We start from the raw sequence: 18,205 nt of genomic DNA on the forward strand, positions 1-18,205 counted from the left end.
CAAGCTACTTTCCCACCACACAGAAACACAGACACAGCTTTGAAACTCACCATGGTCGGGGAAAAACTCCTCATTTTCATGTCATTTATCCATATTCGTGCTACTTCTTTATTGGACGACTCTTTCTTTACTGTACCATTGCTTACATCAGCTGAAGGGGAGAGTCAATTCACATTTCAGAACAAAACCTCAATTTCCTTTCCTACAGTATTTTAAAAATCCAGTAAAACTTACCCACTTCACAAACCCAAACACACCAATCTGCTTACTACTAACTTAAATCAAGCCTAAGGATAAACACGTAAAGCTGTTTCCCATTACAAGTCGTTTAAAAGGAAACGTGCACAAAAAATTCAAAAGCTACTTATCAAAAAGACATCTTAACCACAACTATTTAATCGTTTATTTCAATACTTCATTTGGGGCCCTGGCTGGGTAGCTCAATTGGTTAGATCGGCACCCCAGTACGCCAAGGTTGTGGGTTTGACCCGTCAGGGCGCATACAGGAAGCAACCAGTGACGCATCAGCAAGTGGAGCAGCAAACTGATGTTCCCCTCCCTCCCTCCCTATCCTTTCTTCTCTCTCTAAAATCAATTTAAAAAAAGATACTTCACTTGGTTCATTAAAAAACAAACAAAAAACCTGGTGCTCTCACCAGGACAGAATCAATCTCAGTGGATCTGAAGGTACTTACTAACTTTTAAGGCAAAATAATTACATCCAGAAGAAAAAACCCACTGGGAACGCTACCTTCCTCCTCTCCTCACAGAGACAAGGAACTGTCGGTGAACCCGTCCCTCTCTGGCACCCATGCTCTGCATACCCTTTTTAGATAGAGCAACAGACGCCCTCAATCCGAGTGTCAGAGTAGAACTGCTTAGTCAAGGAGTCCAGATCCCCTATAACTAGCCTCCATCTCTAAGTATTCAAGAAGAATCCTGGTACCTGGGATTCTTGAGATCAGTGTGAAAATCACACCAGGGGCACTGATTAGGGCCTTGTTTATTCTACCAAAAGATGGGGAGTATTTGGGTGCCTGTCACTTGGGAGTCCAAAATGTCTAGGATAAAAGTGCTGACAAAATAAGAACGCTGGAACAAAGATAATAAAGTTACTCTGGGGCACAATTTGTTTCACAGAACTGTGGGAGAGCCAGTGAGCAGTTCAGAGTGACAGGACTGGGGCCCAAGTGAGAGATGAGAACCCAAAGAGAAACCCCTTTGGGCTAAGGGCTCCAAAAGGAGCAACAGTTACACAGATAAAAAATAAAAGAACATGCAACACCTTGCTCTTTATGGTTTCATACTTTTACTGTTCTTCCCTTTCGGTAAAAAGGTGACCCTCTCCTACAACACAAACATATGCTTATCTCAGCATTCACTCACTGTTTCTTTTTCAGCCCTGGCCTTGTCAGGCGGAGTTTCTCAGGCTTCCACACAAGGACGTCCTTGATTTGCAGTCTTTTGTCTTTTAAAATTACTACACTGCATGTGGGAGGTGTTACCGTATAAGATGTTACTCGGTCAGCTCCACATCTCTCCTGTTTTCTGTTCTGCTCTCCAAACTTCCCTCACATTGGCATACACCCTTTCCCATAAGTTATGAAAGCACATGCTGACTTGAGAAGTGGAGTGGATACTCAGAAAGCCACTCCCATAAAAGCAGCAGTCTTTCTCCTCATTAAACCCAAAACTTTAATGAAAAGCACCTTCCACTAACTGCTGATCACCCCCAAGTCTCCTAGGAGCCATTTTCAGAGGCTGCCCTGCACCTTAGCTAGGTCAGGGCCACGGTCTGCTCTCCATGGCAGAAAATGGAAATCAGTCCGACGACTGTTAAGATACTTACGCAATGGGCAGGTATCTAGCTGCCACATTGTAGTTAGTTCTGGACAATGATGCTGAGAGTAAGATTATAGCCATGAGGGCACAACGTTATAGACCCAACACAGAGATTAGATTATCTGGTGTCTTTAAACTGCATCAGTCACTGGAGACAGAGTTGGTCCTACATCATCCCACAAACACTTTGCCCCTTCCTTGGATGCACCTAGCCCTCTAACTTTATAAACACAAGCACGTTACTATTCCAAGTAGTCAATTCTGCCACAAAAGTACACATTGGTCTATACCAGGTATTAAAACTTATCCCCACAATCAGAAAAATAAAGCAGCTGTTTGGAAGGAGGAACCATCTATTCAATACCTGTTGCCTCATTCCAGGGGCCTGAGAGGATGTGCTAGCAGAAATCATCAGAAACCTCCCCTCTATTCCCTTAACCCAAAAATACAATCCCAAAGAAACTTCTGTTAAAAATGGGGGGCACCCCTTCCTATGCTAAAACTGTAACACAGTGGTCAGCTCAGAATACGACTGAGGTCAGAGTTCGCATCTCCAACAGTCATCATAGTTTGATTATATGACAAGGACTCAAATACTTAGTTAATGGAGAAAACAAAGAAAGAATATCCCTCTTAAGAATTCATCTTTTTTAGTTTTAGTTTCTAAAAATACACTACTAAAACTTGATATAGCCAGAATTAAAGAGACAGATTAATGCAATTTTACCTTTAAAAATGACCTTACTGCACTAAATACGAAGCTCCCTGAGCACTCCACATGAAATATAAACTCTTCCTGCCCCACACACTACCCTCCGTTTCTCTCCACAGCATTTATCCCGATACGCTACATAACGCACATATTATATAACTCTACTAGAATGCAAGCTCTGTGAGGGCAAGGATACCAACAGTTCTCGTCTTAGCCATAGCCTCAAAAATCCCAGAACAGTGTTTGACACACAGGCAAGCACTCAATAAATACTTGTTCAATGAATGAGTAACACAAAAAAGCCACTCCAGGGAAGGAAAACTGACTATAAAATCAATGTTCTTTATACATCAAGGAGTTTCTAAAAAAAGGTGTGATCAAACCACTGTTGGGCTATTTCCCTTTAAATCTAAACTTATCCATAAAGTATTATGGATTAGCTAGTGGTAATGGTTGTACAGTTCTGTGAATATACTGAAATCCACTGAATTGTACACTTTAAATGGGAAAATTTTATGGTATGTAAATTATATCTCAATAAAGCTGTTATAAAAAAGTATTACAGGTGTTTACTCTTCAAAGAAAATACAGTGAATTATTTTACAAAGAGGGAGTGTATGTATTTTAAAAGAGAATTTACCAAAAACACGACTATCCATAAGTAATGAAGCGGTAGCAGAGTCACGCAGCGGAAGCATGCTGGGCCCGTAAGTAATGAAGCCAATGACAGGCAAAATCACAAAACTGTAAAAGTCAGAGTTAAAGTATCAACTATCAGTTTAAAGCCTGTTAACCTCAAGCATGGTCCAAGGACCCCAGCAACAGCACCTCCAAAAGCTTAGAAATGCAGACTCTTGGGCCCCATTCCAGACCTACTGAATCTGTTTTTGAACAAGATCCCCAAGTGACTCACAGGCATAGTCTGAGCAGCACTGATTTAAAGGGCTGAGGAAAATGTTAACTGCTATTCACAACACATAAACCTGAGACCTCACGGTGCCAATGCAGCCACTTGGTACCCACACTTCATTTCAAAGCTAATGCTAAGGCTCCTACATTTTTGCTCCTCTTGAACTGTATGAACACTGTAAGTGTACAGTCATGAAGTTATCACCATTACCTCTTTCATGTCCAGTTCTTTTAAGACCCAAGCAAACCCTTAAAAAAACACAGATAAATCTCACCAAAGGCAGACAACTGACACCACAGAAAAAGAAACTTACTAGCTGCGGTTGCAACCGGCTGAGCAATATTAGCCGGTGGCTTCAGTTTCATGAGTTCATTCAGACTGTTGTTTTTCAGAAGGTCCTTTAGTTGAACCTGGTCTTTGGAAGGTGCGGAGGTCACGGCATTTCGTACTGCTGGTGCTGAGACAGAAGGGCGCGTGTTTGCGGTGGTCTGAATAAACTTTGTTAAAGTGATGGTTTGCCTGTTCGTTGTTACAGGTGGTGTTTTAGTCATTACAATGGTAGATCCCAAGGTCGGAAGCTGATTTATTTGATTCAGCACAAATGTTGTCGTAGAAGGAGGCTGCTGCTAAAAAAGAAAACGATACATGTCATTCCACTCGAAGGCAGCTTTGTTCTCGTGTAGCCTCTATCATAAACATAGGAGGCCATGAAAATCTAAAATTGACTGTATTCTTACCTAACCAATGGCATTTCACTTTTAATTAAATGTTTATAATAAACTACCAAGCTAAAGCACACCATTTTGAGGAAAAGAAGGTAACAGTAGTAGTGTGACATTTTACATAACTGTCTGGGAGAACAAACAGAACTCTCCTGAGCACAGCACAGTACAGGAGATGCACAGTAACCCTGTATAACACAAGAAACAGAGCAGAAAGAATTTATAACCCCAGCCCTGCCCTAACTAGGCAGGCAGGCTTAGGTAAACCACTTTACCTCTGGAGGCCCAGGCTCTATGAGGGCTGTTTTCTGTTTCTAACATTCTATGACTCCTGGCTACTGCTGTGTTTGCTACCATACCGACTACACTAATGTTCAGAACTTAACAAGATAAAACCACCAAGCAGAGTTTTAAATTCCTATGTCACACATATGATCCAGACAGTAAATTACAAATATTGGTGATAATATGAGTGCTACCTCTCAAAGGTGCATAGCATTTTTATGGGGAAGGGAGTAGGAGCTGGACAAAAATGCAAAGAAAAAAAAGTCAAGATTTGAGAATAACAGTATGTCTGTGACTACAAGCAACTGAAGTATAACTGAGATACTTTTATATTTGTGTATTTTTACTTCCTATCCACCTCAAACTGTTATTTCTCCATGACTCCCATAACGAGAATCTTCCAGATGCTACTTATTACTTTTAAATAAAACTATCAAGAATAATTTATCACGTTACCAAATTTTAAACAGTTTGTCCAATAATTTTACACCACTAGGCTTAAGTTAATAACTGCTATGTTTAAAGCACAATTATAACCACATAAAAATTACACACACCAACGGACAAAAGTTAAAACAAACAAGTAAAAATGAAGAGTATAGTGGGATAATGCATAATTTACCTTAACTTCATAGATTTTGTATCATTTGCAATAAATAAATTTCTTTTTTGTCCAAATGATCTTTTGGACCAATATAACTACAATAAGAATGAAACAAACGTTTTACAAAGTAGGAGGTGAGAGCAGAACGTTGTTAAAGAGCAAAAAGCAGAACTGGTGAGATAAAACTGTTCTGCATGACAGGTTATTGTCTCACTATAGTCCTAAACTACTGCAGAAGTAATGCCAAATCTAAGTAATTCTTACCCTAACATTTAACAGTGCTGGAGTAGGTACCGTCTCTGGTTCTTGTTTAACAGGAACTGCTGCTTCAGTCTCCAAACCTAGTTCTAATGTACTAAGTGGCACTGACTGGAGAGAAAACAACATCAAGAAAAATAAAGAAGGGTGCAGTGAATTCCGTTTCAAGAACAAGAGATGTATTTACTTTATTAAGACAAAAAATGTTAAGCTTCACATTCAGATGGAATGTAAAACCACTGATGCAGGTGAAAGCAACAACCTTGCAAGCATGACAGCTTCACAAAAGTACTCTAACACCAGAATCTCACTTTTGCTTTCAGAAAATATGAATAGTGACAGCTCAGAAAAATGTTCCTATAAAGCACACAGAGACAACTATTAAGGAGATCAACCATCCTCCGAGAAAACTCTATAAACAATTCATCTCTTACTTTTATATATAGAGCAAAGCAAAAGATAATGCCTTGATTTTCGTTGCAAATGTTTTCCATCTCATGAATGAAGACTACTACTACTACTTTTTACAGAGCCTTTGTTGTACTCTTACCTGGTGAACTGAAGGGGTAGGTGTTGGTGCTGCAAGCCCCGCATCTCCGCCATCAATATCAAAGAGGTCGTTCGGGCTAATTCCACTCTCACTCAAAGCAGCAAGCAGTAAATCTTGCCCTGGTTCCACCATCTTTAAAACAAAATATTAAATATTTACATAAAAAACTTAAAATGACAATTAACTCTCTTAAATATAAACCAACATCTTCTACCAGATCCATTCATTCAATGTTTATGAACAACCTGCTGCATGTCTGGCAAAAAGGAGACATAGTCTCTAATCCCCAAAAATTCAAATTAAGATAGAAAGGACAGCAAAGGATGTAAATCACAGCATGAGTGTGTCCACAAAATGCCGTGGGAACTAAAGGAAATGCTGAACTTTGTCGAGGGAGAGAGGTTACGAAGCCGACAATGGAGCTGAGTCTCAAGGAAGAAATCACTGGTGGACCAGGATCTTCTGGACGGTGTACTCACACCCAGGGAGGCGTGAAAGACACTGGCACACTGATACCAAAGCAGAGAAGACAACACAGGAACTGCCACAGCAGGCCAGGAGAGAGCCTACATGCCACACAGCAGGATGTGAAGACAAAGAAGGGGGTGTTGAGTCCCAGGTCTTTAGGAAGGAGAATCCCGAACAGGTTTAAACAAAAGCTCAAAATGGAAGGAAGAATATATATAAAAAGCATGAGCTGAAGAACAGAGTTAAGACAAGAAAACGGAATCACAAGCTGAGCCAGGAGCCTGAAAGATAAGTTACAGAGGTCTTGGGGGAAGCGCCTATTTAGGAGCAAACAAGTACGTCTGGGGCTGGGGTTTCCCACCTGTACTCCTAGGAGTGAGAGCAAAGTATCTACCACCAACCTGGAACAAAAGCTTAACGGAGTTTTCTCAACTTTAACTTTTCTCATTAAATTCTCTGAAATAACCAACTTATATATACAAACATACTTATGGGGGATCTGTACTTGTTTGTCTCAGAAAACTAATTTCATGTTACAGAAATAACATACTAATCTTCAGCTGGTCCACTTGTTCTCAGACTATACAATAGAATTTAATGTGTTTCATTATGTCCTACAAGAAGGTGTAAGCCAAGAATGCAATGGCCATCACTTTCCACATATAAGAACTACTGTTTTAGAAGAAAGCAAGATATTTAACAGAGGGATCTTCTATTAGAGAGGTCTATGTCACCTGAGCTTGTGTATCATTTAGAAAGAAGTTCTAACGAACACATGAGTGCATTTAAGGTAGAAAACCAGACATCCAGAACTGAAACTAAGGCAGACTCACAGTTTAAAGGACAGGAGGAAGGACAGAGCCCAAAGGAGACGTCCCAAAAACTTTTCAGAAGTCTAGGGAAGAAAACAATTTGAGCAGGAAGGGGGAGGAGAAGGGAACAGACAGTGACTAAGTATCTTTTACAAGCCTGAAACAGTGTTAGGCTCTCCATACACATCACAAGCCCACAACCCTAAGCAAGATGAAACTGAGGCTCAGAAAGCTTAAATTACCTAGTCAAGGTCACCCACTCACAACTAGATCTTCAAAGCCCATTTAGTCTCTTTTCAATGAGTAGATCAAAAAGTCAGTGTTGGTAACCCTGAAGTTTCAACACTTAAAATTGGAAGGGGGTGGAGTATTAGACAGCAAGATAAAATAGAATGAAGGAACTGAACGTTGGAGACAAAGAGCAGAAATGTCCCAACATGGATTTAAAATAAAGTTGATCCATTTTTCTAATATAGACATAGTTGACCACATGTCGCAAATTACCCTAGTACACAGTACAAATAAATACCAAGAGAGCTAAACCAATGCTTTCAAAACATTGTCAATCCATAAAATACTTCATTAGGACCTGTGGGAATAGGGGATCTTGGCCGACTTGCTATGGCTAATCTTGACCTAAACTAATAAAACTTGAGGCTACCAAAATGTCATTTTTAAAAAGTAAATACTAGAGATAGTTTACATTTGAAACAAAAGCACACTGTTTTAAGCCAGTGACTCCTAAACTACAGAATACTTGGAGGTCCCAGGGCCCACTAACCCATCAGATGAGCACCAAGCCTTGTCTATTTACACTCAAATATACACAAAGGTCATTAACTCACGAAACAAAAAAATCACTAAAAAGTGTAACTGAGTTCATCACAATGAGCATTAGAAGTACAAAACATATTATCATGGAAGGGAGGAATTTTGGGGAGAAACTTAGTGTTCAGACAAGAAATGATGGCAACAGTTCAGTGCTACTCAAAATTCATTCATAGGAATCACAATTTGAGATCTCTGATTTTAGTGACCTAATATTGACAAGCTACTAATAAAAGAGATTTTAATTTTATATACATTTTACAAATATAGGGATACTTTCTCTCTTAGCCAAACGGGTACAAATTCCCTACGTGCACTGTTTTGCAGCGAGGAGGAAAAGGGATAGAGAGGAAGCACCTGTGCCATTCTCTAACTCCATCAGGCAAAACCCTTAATATTTAATCATATTCCTGTTCTGAAACTATTACAGACTCATGGAATTTCAGTGCTCAGCTGAGAGAGCCCTTAAAAGGTTATATTATCCAATCTTCTCACTTTTACAAATAAGTAGGAATTATTCCTGAGAGGGAAAACAACATTTTCACTTTGAACCCACTAAGTAGAATATGAATGCAAATACTGTTAGGCATAAGAGAACTGCATTACAATGTGTCTACAAAGGATTTCATAGACCTCAGACGACATGCAACATGTAGCAATCGAACAAACCCAAAAGTTACTAACAGCAGTGATTCTACCTCAGACAATGGACAACAAAATGGCTTCCTTTTTATCACAAATACATTTGAAAATGATCACCTATTTCAAAACAGCACACTATAAAAGCGACAACGATAAATAAGAAACAAGGACACAGTAGTAGAGAGAAACTAAGAGCCATCCCTGGCAGGAAGAGAATCCCGAGGAAACAATAGCCAATCGGAAGAATGGAGGATACAGTTCCCACAGAGAACACAGAGAACACCAACACTGAGACCTACAACGAGGACAAGGTTTCTCTTGTTGAGACCTAAACCAGATCCTCACAGCTCACAGCGCAGCCAGATCTGAGGGCTGTGTGGGAGCAGCACACACAGAGGCAGAGTGGACTACGGAGTCAAGCACAGCATCTGGGTTCAAATACTGGCCACATCACCCACTAGTAGCACAGTATGGTCAAGTAGGATTCCATGACTACGTGTCTTCATCTTCGAATGGGAATAAAACAGAACCTGCCTCACAGGACTGCTGTACTACTTAAAATAAATGTTAGTTACTATCATTTTGATAAACATTAGTATTGTGTCCCAAAAATGTTTTCTTCCATATTGCTGATGCAACACTTTTTTTTTGTTTTTTATTAAATTTATTGGGGTGACAATGGTTGATATGAACATATAAGTTTCAGGTGTGACAACACTTTATTTCCCAGAATACAAACTATTTGCTGGCAATCTGTTCAACAATTAACTCTCAAATCATTCTATAAAACACTAGTTTTCCCCTTCTGCCCAAAGTGTTACACATCTAGCTTATCCCGGTTAGTGTCTCTGGGATACTGATAGATACCTTTAAATGAGCACAGAAAATATCACTTAGCAAGTATCTTTGCCAAAACTAATAACAAAAAGGGTTTTTTCTCTTGTTATTTAATAGTGCTAAGCATATCTAATTTTTCACTCAGCTTCAATTTTGCTCTTATGCAGCCCAGACGTGAGGACTGACATACAGTTAAAGAATTTAAAGGATAATGGCCCACTTAGAACTTAGCTGATATAGTCCATCAACAGGTATTTATTAAGTGTCTACTGAGAACAGGTTCATCAAAAACATGAGGAGAAAAATAGTTGGTATAAAATTTGTTAGAGTTTTCTTTATTCCTGGCCGATGTTCCCAGTGGTTAGAGCATCAGCCCTCGCAAGGTGGCGTCTCAGGTTCCATTCCCTGTCGAGGGTGAGTACCTGGGTGGCAGGTTCCCATGCGGAAGGCAACCAGTCTACTTGTCTCTCTCACAGAGATGTTTCTCTCTTTCCCTCCCTCCCTTCCACTTTCTCAGAAAAGCAATGGAAAAAATAAAGTTTTCTTTACCTAAAAAGTTATCATTTGTATTTTTTAAACACCTAATTCTCAAGGGAGCAATTGATCAGTTAAAGTGGCCGTCCCCACATTCTCACGCAAAACTGATAGGAAGAAAGGATTCACCAAAGGAATCTGTAAATTATAAACAATGTTTCAAGCCCTGGTGGGGTAGCTTAGTTGGTTAGAGTGTCTTACCTACACACTAAGGTTGTGGGTTTGATCCCTCGCCAGGGCACATACAAGAAACCACCAATGAATGCATAAATAAATGGAACATCAAATTGGTATTTCTCTCTCTCCCCCTTCCTCTCGCTCTCTCTCTAAAAAAGAAAGAAAAAAGAAAAACAAAGTTTCAAAAATGCTTCCCCAAAGAAATATGAGAAAGAATCAGGTGGGAAAACAAAACAACTTCCTTGTTCATCTCCATCAAATTCACATTGTTAGCTTTCTTGAGATTTAGTATGATTGAATTTTTTCTCTTTTAACCTTCAAGACAGCCCATGAGTAAATGCTACCCATTTATCCCCTTGTCAGAGGAGAAACTGAGGCCTAGGAAGGAAGTATAGCAAGGTAACAACAGATCCAGAGTCTGACACCACATTCTCTCCAAGATTCTGTACTCCTAACCCTTTAGGAGTATTTTTCAAACTGCTGGCCACAACATAGTGGGTTGTCAAATCAGTTTAGTGCACCCTGACCAGTATTTTTAAACATTTCAGCACAGAACAGAGAACCAATGCACAGCATGTAGAGAGAGAAAAGATTATTTCATAAAAAGAGTTTTTCAGTTCTATGTGTGCATATATACTAGGTCACAATGTAAAACATATTCCTTACCCTGGTATTCAGTAAAAAGGGTTTTTTTGTGGGGAGGAATGCACTGTGCAATTTACTGCCTCCAAAAAAAAAAAAAAGTTAATTTGATGCCTTTTGTACCATATCTTATTCATAAAACAGTTTCTGCTCCTAAAGAGCCTAGCTTTTCCATCTACAGAAATTTCAATAATATCCCAAGGTGGTCTCTAAAACTTAGTCAATTCAACCACATCTATCAATTAGCACTGAAAAACAAAGAACACTGCAAAAACCTTAGGATTACACCATTTGGGTTATTAATTGCCTATTTAATGTAAAAGCAACTCCTCTGAGAAAGTATCTTTACTTCCTGAGGCAGGCATAGCGTGGGAACCCACAGAGCCTCACGAAAAGTCAGATTACTTAGATCTGAGTGCGCATGTCGTTCACAGGTGGCAGGTCTGAAATCAAAGCCCAATTTAGAGACTAAGAGATACCCAAATGTGTCTGTAGCTAAAGTCTTTGAAACAAATTTTAAAAAGCATGTAAAGCCCTGGCTGGGTAGCTCAGTAGGTTAGAGCATCGTCCTGATTTGACAAGGTTTTAGGTTCGACCCCCAGTCGGGTACACACAAGAAACAACCAATGATGCATAAGTAGGTTCAACAACAAATCAATGTTTCTCTCTCAAATCAACTTTTTTTAAATAAAAAAGCACATAAAGAACCCCCATATTACCTGTTTCTTCTTTTAAGTTTTACTTACTTATTGACTGGAGAGAGAGAAACACTGATTTGTTGTTCCAATTACTTATGCATCCCTTGTTTGATTTTTGAATGTGCCCACTGAGGATCGAACCCAAAACCTTGGCATATCAGGACGATGCTCTAACCAACTGAGCTACCCCAGCCAGGGCCCGTACTGCCCGTTTTTAAGTAGTAATTTCAGCAAAGCCCTTAAAATCTGTAAAACTGCCTGACATAACAGCATTCAATGAATGAATGAGTGAACGAACTGCAAGCCACTCAGCCTCCCTTAACGCTTACCCAGACACTAGTGTAAAACTTCCTTAAAATCCTTACGAGAATCACGTGGCATAAAGTTAGACCGGGAGACTAAACAGCAGAAGCCAGAGGAAAAGGCGTGTCTCGCCCGGTGAGGTAAAATTCGGGAACCACCTTGAACGTGAAAAGAAAAGGCTCCCTCGCTTGCAAAGTGAACGTCCCACCTCCAGGCGCCGGCAGCGAAGCCGCGCACACTGTGTTCAGGCGGCGAGCACGGCCCCCCACAGCTGGGGCGCAGCTCCAGGCGCCGCGGAACCGGGGGCGCGGGCCCCGGGCACTGCGCGGTCCGGGGCCTCCCCCGCCGGCGCCGCAGCGGCGGGGCTGGGACGGCGCGGGGCCCTCCCGGCGGCCCGAGCCCGGCGCCCGCAGAAACGGCTCCTCGCCGCGGTCGGGGAGCCGGCGCCGCCGCGGCACGTGTTCCGCACAAACTTCCGGGTGCGGCTGCAATTGGCTGCGCGGCCCGACGGGCAGCAGCCGCGGGAGCGCGTCCCCGGCTCGCGTCCCCCGCCCCGTCTCTCCCCACGTCCCTCGAGCCAGCGACCCCCCGACACAAGAGCCTCCCCGCGGCGCACGGAGACGCCACGAAAAAGATTACATTTTCTTTTCTTTTCTTTTTTTTTTGGAAAAAGGGCTGCCCCGCGCGAGGACCGAGGAAGCGGTCCGCACACCCGGGCCCGCACAAAGCGGGGCGGGGAAGGGAGGAGCGGGCGCCGGGGCCGAGGCCGTCAGCCCCGCGCGGCACCCCATCTCCTCGGCGGGCCCGGCGACCCCAAACCGCTTCTGGGAAACCCCCGCGCGCCCGCGTTTGGGGAACTTGGAGCCTCCGGCTGCGACACGCTCTCCAAGTAACGAGCACGATCCCCAACCGCCTTCCCCTCCGCAGCCAGGCGCGCTCGGGGCCGGGGCGAGCGGGCAGCGAAGTCACCCCGAGACCGGCCGAGGCGCGGAGAGGGTCCCCACGTGTCCCCCGGGCCCCCCGCCCAGCCCCGAGAGCGAGGCAACGCGGAGCTGCAGGCGCGGGGTCCCGTTTGGGGGCGCCCCGTGTGCCGCCTCCCGCGCCGGGAGCAGCCCTCGGGCAGCAGCACTTCTGAAGGGCCGCGGGGTTCGCTCACTTTCCCGCGGGTCCCGGAGCCCCGCAGCCGCGCTGTGCAGCCGGGGCAGCGAGGGAGGCGACCCGGCGGGGCCGGAGCCCGGGCCACAGCCGGCACCCCCGGCTTCCCCGCCCAAACGGGGTGCCTCCGGCCCGGGACAGCGGGGCCCCCGGGGCCCGACAGCCCCACGCGCGGCGACCGCAGGGCCCGGCGCTGACGGGCGGAGAAAGCGAGCGCGACGGAGCCGCCGCCGGGACCGTGGCCCCCCGAAGGCCCCGGGGCGAGCAGCTGAGGGGGCGGCGAGGGAGGCCCCGAAGCGGGGTGAGGTGGCGCCCCCCCCGGCCCGGCCCCACACGGCCCCCTGAGGAGGGTGGGAGTGGGAGGCTGTCCGGCAGAGCGAGTGCGGGCGCTGAAGAGGGTTCAGGGAAGGACTTACTTTCCCCGCGGGACGCGACGCCGGCGCAGCTCCTCCCAGGCGGCGAGAGCTTGGAGAACCGCGGGCGACCGGAGCGGGAGCGGAGGCGGCGGTGGCGGCGGCAGCAGCGGCGTCCGGCTCTGCCTAGCTCCCCGCCGCCATCTTGACGCCCCTCCCCCCGGTCCCCCCGCCCCGCCGGGAGGGGCGGAGGTGGGGCGACGGATCCGGCGCAGCGCGCGCCGCCGCGCCCCACGTGACTTCCTCCCTCCCCCACCCCGCTCCCCCGCGCCCCTCGCCGCCCCGCCTCCCTCCTCGCTGAAGGAAGATGATCTGCGGCCCCCCCCCATCTTGACCGCCCCCCTGCCTTCGCCGCCAAGCACGGGCTCCGCCGGCTCCCGCCGACCCGGTACCGATGGTTGGATCCCAGGGAATTCCGGAACCCAAACGGTCCATTCCCGCGGCTCCGGGGTGGGCGAGGGGTGAGGGGGCCGGGTTTCCGAGAAGGGGGAGGGGGAAGCCGGAGGCCGCTTCGGAGCGTCACGTGTCTGCTGCTTCCGCCGGCGTTCGAGAGACCTCGCGAGAATTCCGTTTCCCCTCCCTTTCCACCCCGCTGGCTGCCGGGAAGAAGGTCGGGGCGCTGGGTGCCGCGAGCAGGTCAGCGGGCGGGCCGGGCGCATGCGCGCCGCACCCGCCTCCAAAGTCAGCCCAGGAGGGGGGCCCGTCGCTGTTTTCAGGTCCCTTTGGCCGCGTGGCTCCCACCCGGGAAGTTACCTAGTGGCTTCCCTGTCACTTTGGAAAGCTCTTCGCGACCTATTCCATCCTACAAAAAATAATAATAAAAAGTGTTCGCGTGCGCACTGCTCGTTCAGAGCACTTTATTCAGTTGGAAACCGCGAGTAACGGGGAGCCCGCCGCCGGCCTCTGCCGCGGTCGTCGGCTCAGGGGCGCGAGCGCCGGCGGCCCCGCTTTCCGCGCGCGCGCCGATTAACCCGCAGGAACTCTTGCTCTCGGTTGGCGATTGCTGCAGAAGAGGTCCGTCGCTGCCGCCTCTCCCTTCCTTGTGATAACAGTATTGTTATTGTTATTATGACAGGACCTAACGCAGGATAAACAAATGAACTATTTGGTAACCCTTTTGTAAAGTCATCGGGAGAAGGCTGTTTGGCTCCGTTGCTTAGGTAATCGGCGCGCCCGGCTGACTCTCGCCCCCTACCGGCGGCGCGGCGCACTCGCCCGGCTGCTGGCAGGAGACCTGGGCCTGGAGGTTGAGGTGTGAGCTCTTCAGGAGGAAGGGCGGGGCGGGGGGGGGGGGGGGGGGGCGTAGCCATGGCAAGAATAGTTAGGACTCTAACCACCTAACGTTTGTATACAAACACATGTATTATACGTGTGTGTCCATATAAGATAAACATTTTAAACTGCCAACTGATTGCTTTGCTCATAACTACTTCCATTATTTAATCCTGACACATACCAAAACCCATAAAGGTAAAAATAAAAATAGTTCCCTAAGAATAAGGCTTCATCTGTCTTGTTCACTGCTCTCCACGAATGGGCCTGGTGTAGGTGGCAGCAAACAATTAAAATATGTCGAGTTTGTGACAGGAGGAAAAAAATACATGGAAGGATGCAGCAAAGAAGTCTTAAGACATTGTAGATCATGCACCAGTCAGTGTGTTGGGAGCTTGGCTGGAGCAGTTCAGGGTGGCCCCCCCCTCTAGCTGCACACACAAGGCCTAGATGAGTACTAGATTCTGAAAGCAGAGGTCTGACCTAGAAACTCACACCCTTTGAGGTATTTTCTAAGCATCCAAGCCAGATCCTTGCTGCCATCTGTGCATAAGCTCTTTACCTTGAACCCATGTAAGAGATGGTGCTTCCGTGGACATTTATAACACGGCCGCGCGTATGCACACAAGTGTTATGCACAAGGTTATTCGCTGCAGCATTGTTTATAGAAGCAAAAGATAGGATACAACCTAAATGTCTTTAAAGAAAGGACCGGTTAATTAAACTATGATACTTTCTACTGCGAAACAGTTGTTCAAAAGAACGAAGCACCTCTATGACAATATATAGTACTATATTTTGCTTGTATACACACACACAGCATCTCAGAATGGCAACACAAGCAGTTATGTCCCGGTGGGAACTGCAATGCTACTGGAAGCAGATGATTCAGAAAAATCCCTACTCAGGCATGGTATTGACTTCCCCTGGGCCATTTACACATACACTTCTCACTCCATTCAACAAATATTTATTGAGCCCCTACTTGGCCCCAGCTGCTACGTTAGAGGTTAGGGACACGAGTTTAAGAAAAACAAGCCAAGGGGGCAGCAGTGGATGGTCCCTATCCTTGAGATTAATGCCCTTACAGTCTAGTGGGCATTAATCAAAAAAAATTCCACCAAGCGTAAACTTGGGACTGTGACAATGCTACAAAGAAGCCAACAGAGCCCTAGCCGGTTTGGCTCAGCGGTTAGAGCGTGGGGCCCATGGACTGAGGGTCTCAGGTTCGGTTCCGGCCCAAGGGCACATGCATCAGTTGCAGGCTCGATTCCCGGCCTTGGGTCAGGGCACATGCGCGAGGCAATCAGTGTGTCTCTCACATCCATGTTTCTCTCTCTCTCCCAGTCTCTCTGAAAAGTAATGGGAAAAAATTTCCTCGAGTGAGAATTTAAAAAAAGAAGCCCAAAGAGCCTATTATAAAGGCATTTGACCTCACCTGGGAAGTCAAAGAAGGCTTCCTTGAAGGAGTGATAACTGAGCTGAAAAGTAGGTGTTAACTAGGCAAAGAGAAGAGGCCACTGCCTTTCTGGGAGAGGAAACGGCCGCTCCCTGAAAGGGGCTAGAGCAAAGCGAGGAGGAGGGACGGTAACAAGGCAAGTGCGTCAGTTACCAAGATACTGTTTCTGGGCTCCAGACCTCAGCTTGCCTTCCCTGCTCTGTGATGCATCGCAGCACCACGTTCTGCTCTGCCAGCTGTCTCGGTGGGAACTGCCACAGGGGGTGCTCCAGGGCGACCGCAAGGCTGGAGGGGGGGAAAGTTTCCTGTGAGCGGGGATCAGACCCGCAACCGACGCTCTAACCAACTGCACTACCTGGCCAGGGCTTCACCTGTTTCTTAATATGGATTTCCAGAATGATCTTACAACTGTTCACACAAACTGTTTGTAGTCATTATTTCTTTGGACCATTACACGAACCCTGTCTCTACCTTCTCTAAGGAATTATGGTAGCATATGCACGGCATAGTCCTGCAGGTGGGGGATTGAGTTAGGGACGGGGAGAGTCTCTGCTTGACATTGTTTAAAAATACAGTGTATTTAGCCCAGCCAGGCGTGGCTCAGCGGTTGGGTATTGACCTAGGATCCATGAGATCAAAGGTTTGACCCCCGGTCAGGGCACATGCCTGGGTTGTGGGCTCAATCCCCAGTCAGGGGGCAGCCAATCAATGACGGCTCTCTCATCATTGATGTTTCTCTCACTCTCTCCCCCTCTTCCTTCCTCTCTCTGAAATCAATAAAGATATATATATGTATGTATGTATATTATATATATATAAATACATTGTATTGTATTTAAAAATATTTTTATGGACACCCTGCTGTCCATTTTCTAAAGCACCACATTTAAGACATCTAAATTATTTTTTTTAATATACTTTGCCTCTTAAAAAATATGTTTTTATTGATGTCAGGGAGAGGAAGGGAGAGGGGGAAAGAAAAAGGAACATCCATTGGGCTGCCTCCTGCACGCCCCCTAGTGGGCATAGAGCCGGAAAACCTGGGCACGCTCCCTGACCCGAAATTGAACCAGTGACTGTCCACCTTTGGGTGCACAGGCTGATGCTCAACCAGCTGAGCAACACCAGCCAGGGGGAGGGTAAAACTTAAAGCCACCAACTCTAGGAGCATTTCTGTCACTTCACCAACCTAAAGAAGCCACCCTCTCCCCACCCACGCTCTGTAAAATTCCCCATTTTCATTGTACCCACAGCAACGCTCAGAATGTAACACTATCGTTTAAAAAGTGGCCTCTTCCTTAAAAAATACGGATGTGTGTCTTATTTGCCACTGTACCACCCCTTAGGGATCAGACGGTGCCAGGTAGGCAGCTCAGGAAAGTCCGAGTTGATGAATTTTAGAGGAAGTAAAAAAAAAAACAAAAAACTCTATATATTTGCGGAGGCTGGAAGGAACCTTGGAGGTCACCCTTTGGCCAAGTCCAGAATCACTGGACAGCTGGGGGAAGTTGAGGGCCCAAGAGCCACAAGGCGACGTGCAGAAAGCTCGCTGCCCACCCTCCCCAGAGCTTTTGCAGACCTCGCCTTACTCTGCTCTCCGACCTCCCTGGGGTTTGGGGCCTTGGCGGGCTCCTCGGTCTCCAGGACTGTCTCGGGGACCCAAGGGAGACAGATGAGCGAGTGGGGACATCCGCCTGCACCCCCAAGGGAGGCCCCCCAGGGGAGAGCTGTAACGGGGTGCCTTCCCTTCGTTGGAAGTAAAGAGTATCCCGGACACCTGCGCCTCTCTGGGACCGCCGGCAGCCACTCCCCGCGTGGGGAGCGAGGCAAGGCCACGGGAAAGCCATCACCTCGTGGGTGAACCGTCCAAAGACCGGGGCAGGCCCTGCGATTACGCCGCCGCTCTGGCGCTCAGTCTCCCCGTCTGTGCAATGGGTGCGTGTGCGGGGCCAGGTCCACCCGCCGGCCCAGCTGGTGCAGGAGCTACGCGGGCGGGTTCTGGCCGCGGGCCCGGGGATGAATGGATTCGCCTGCAGGAGGGGGTCCCGGGACCGCAGAGGCCGGCCCGCCGGGGGTGAGACA

The 18,205-nt window shown here is 46.5% G+C and overlaps 1 protein-coding gene across 8 annotated transcripts in view; it reads right to left on the minus strand.

Annotated features, from left to right (window-relative positions):
• Positions 1–13,806, minus strand: part of SBNO1 (strawberry notch homolog 1) — a 40,708-nt gene extending 26,902 nt beyond the window's left edge. The window contains exons 1-5 of one of the 8 annotated variants that reach the window (XM_081122608.1): positions 13,785–13,806; positions 5,884–6,015; positions 5,340–5,444; positions 3,778–4,087; positions 51–151 (exon numbers count right to left, since the gene is read on the minus strand). In XM_081122608.1, coding sequence (XP_080978734.1) covers positions 51–151; positions 3,778–4,087; positions 5,340–5,444; positions 5,884–6,015 — 648 coding nt within the window. In that variant the 5' untranslated portion in view covers positions 13,785–13,806. Of the gene's footprint in view, positions 1–50; positions 152–3,777; positions 4,091–5,339; positions 5,445–5,883; positions 6,016–13,395; positions 13,564–13,784 lie in introns of those variants that run through there. The other 7 variants (XM_081122607.1, XM_081122611.1, XM_081122612.1 and 4 more) reach the window with 7 other exon arrangements.
• Between the last annotated feature and the right edge of the window lie 4,399 nt (positions 13,807–18,205).

This window comes from Miniopterus schreibersii (assembly GCF_964146895.1).
Source record: "Miniopterus schreibersii genome assembly, chromosome: 20".
Taxonomy (NCBI): Eukaryota; Metazoa; Chordata; class Mammalia; order Chiroptera; family Miniopteridae; genus Miniopterus; species Miniopterus schreibersii.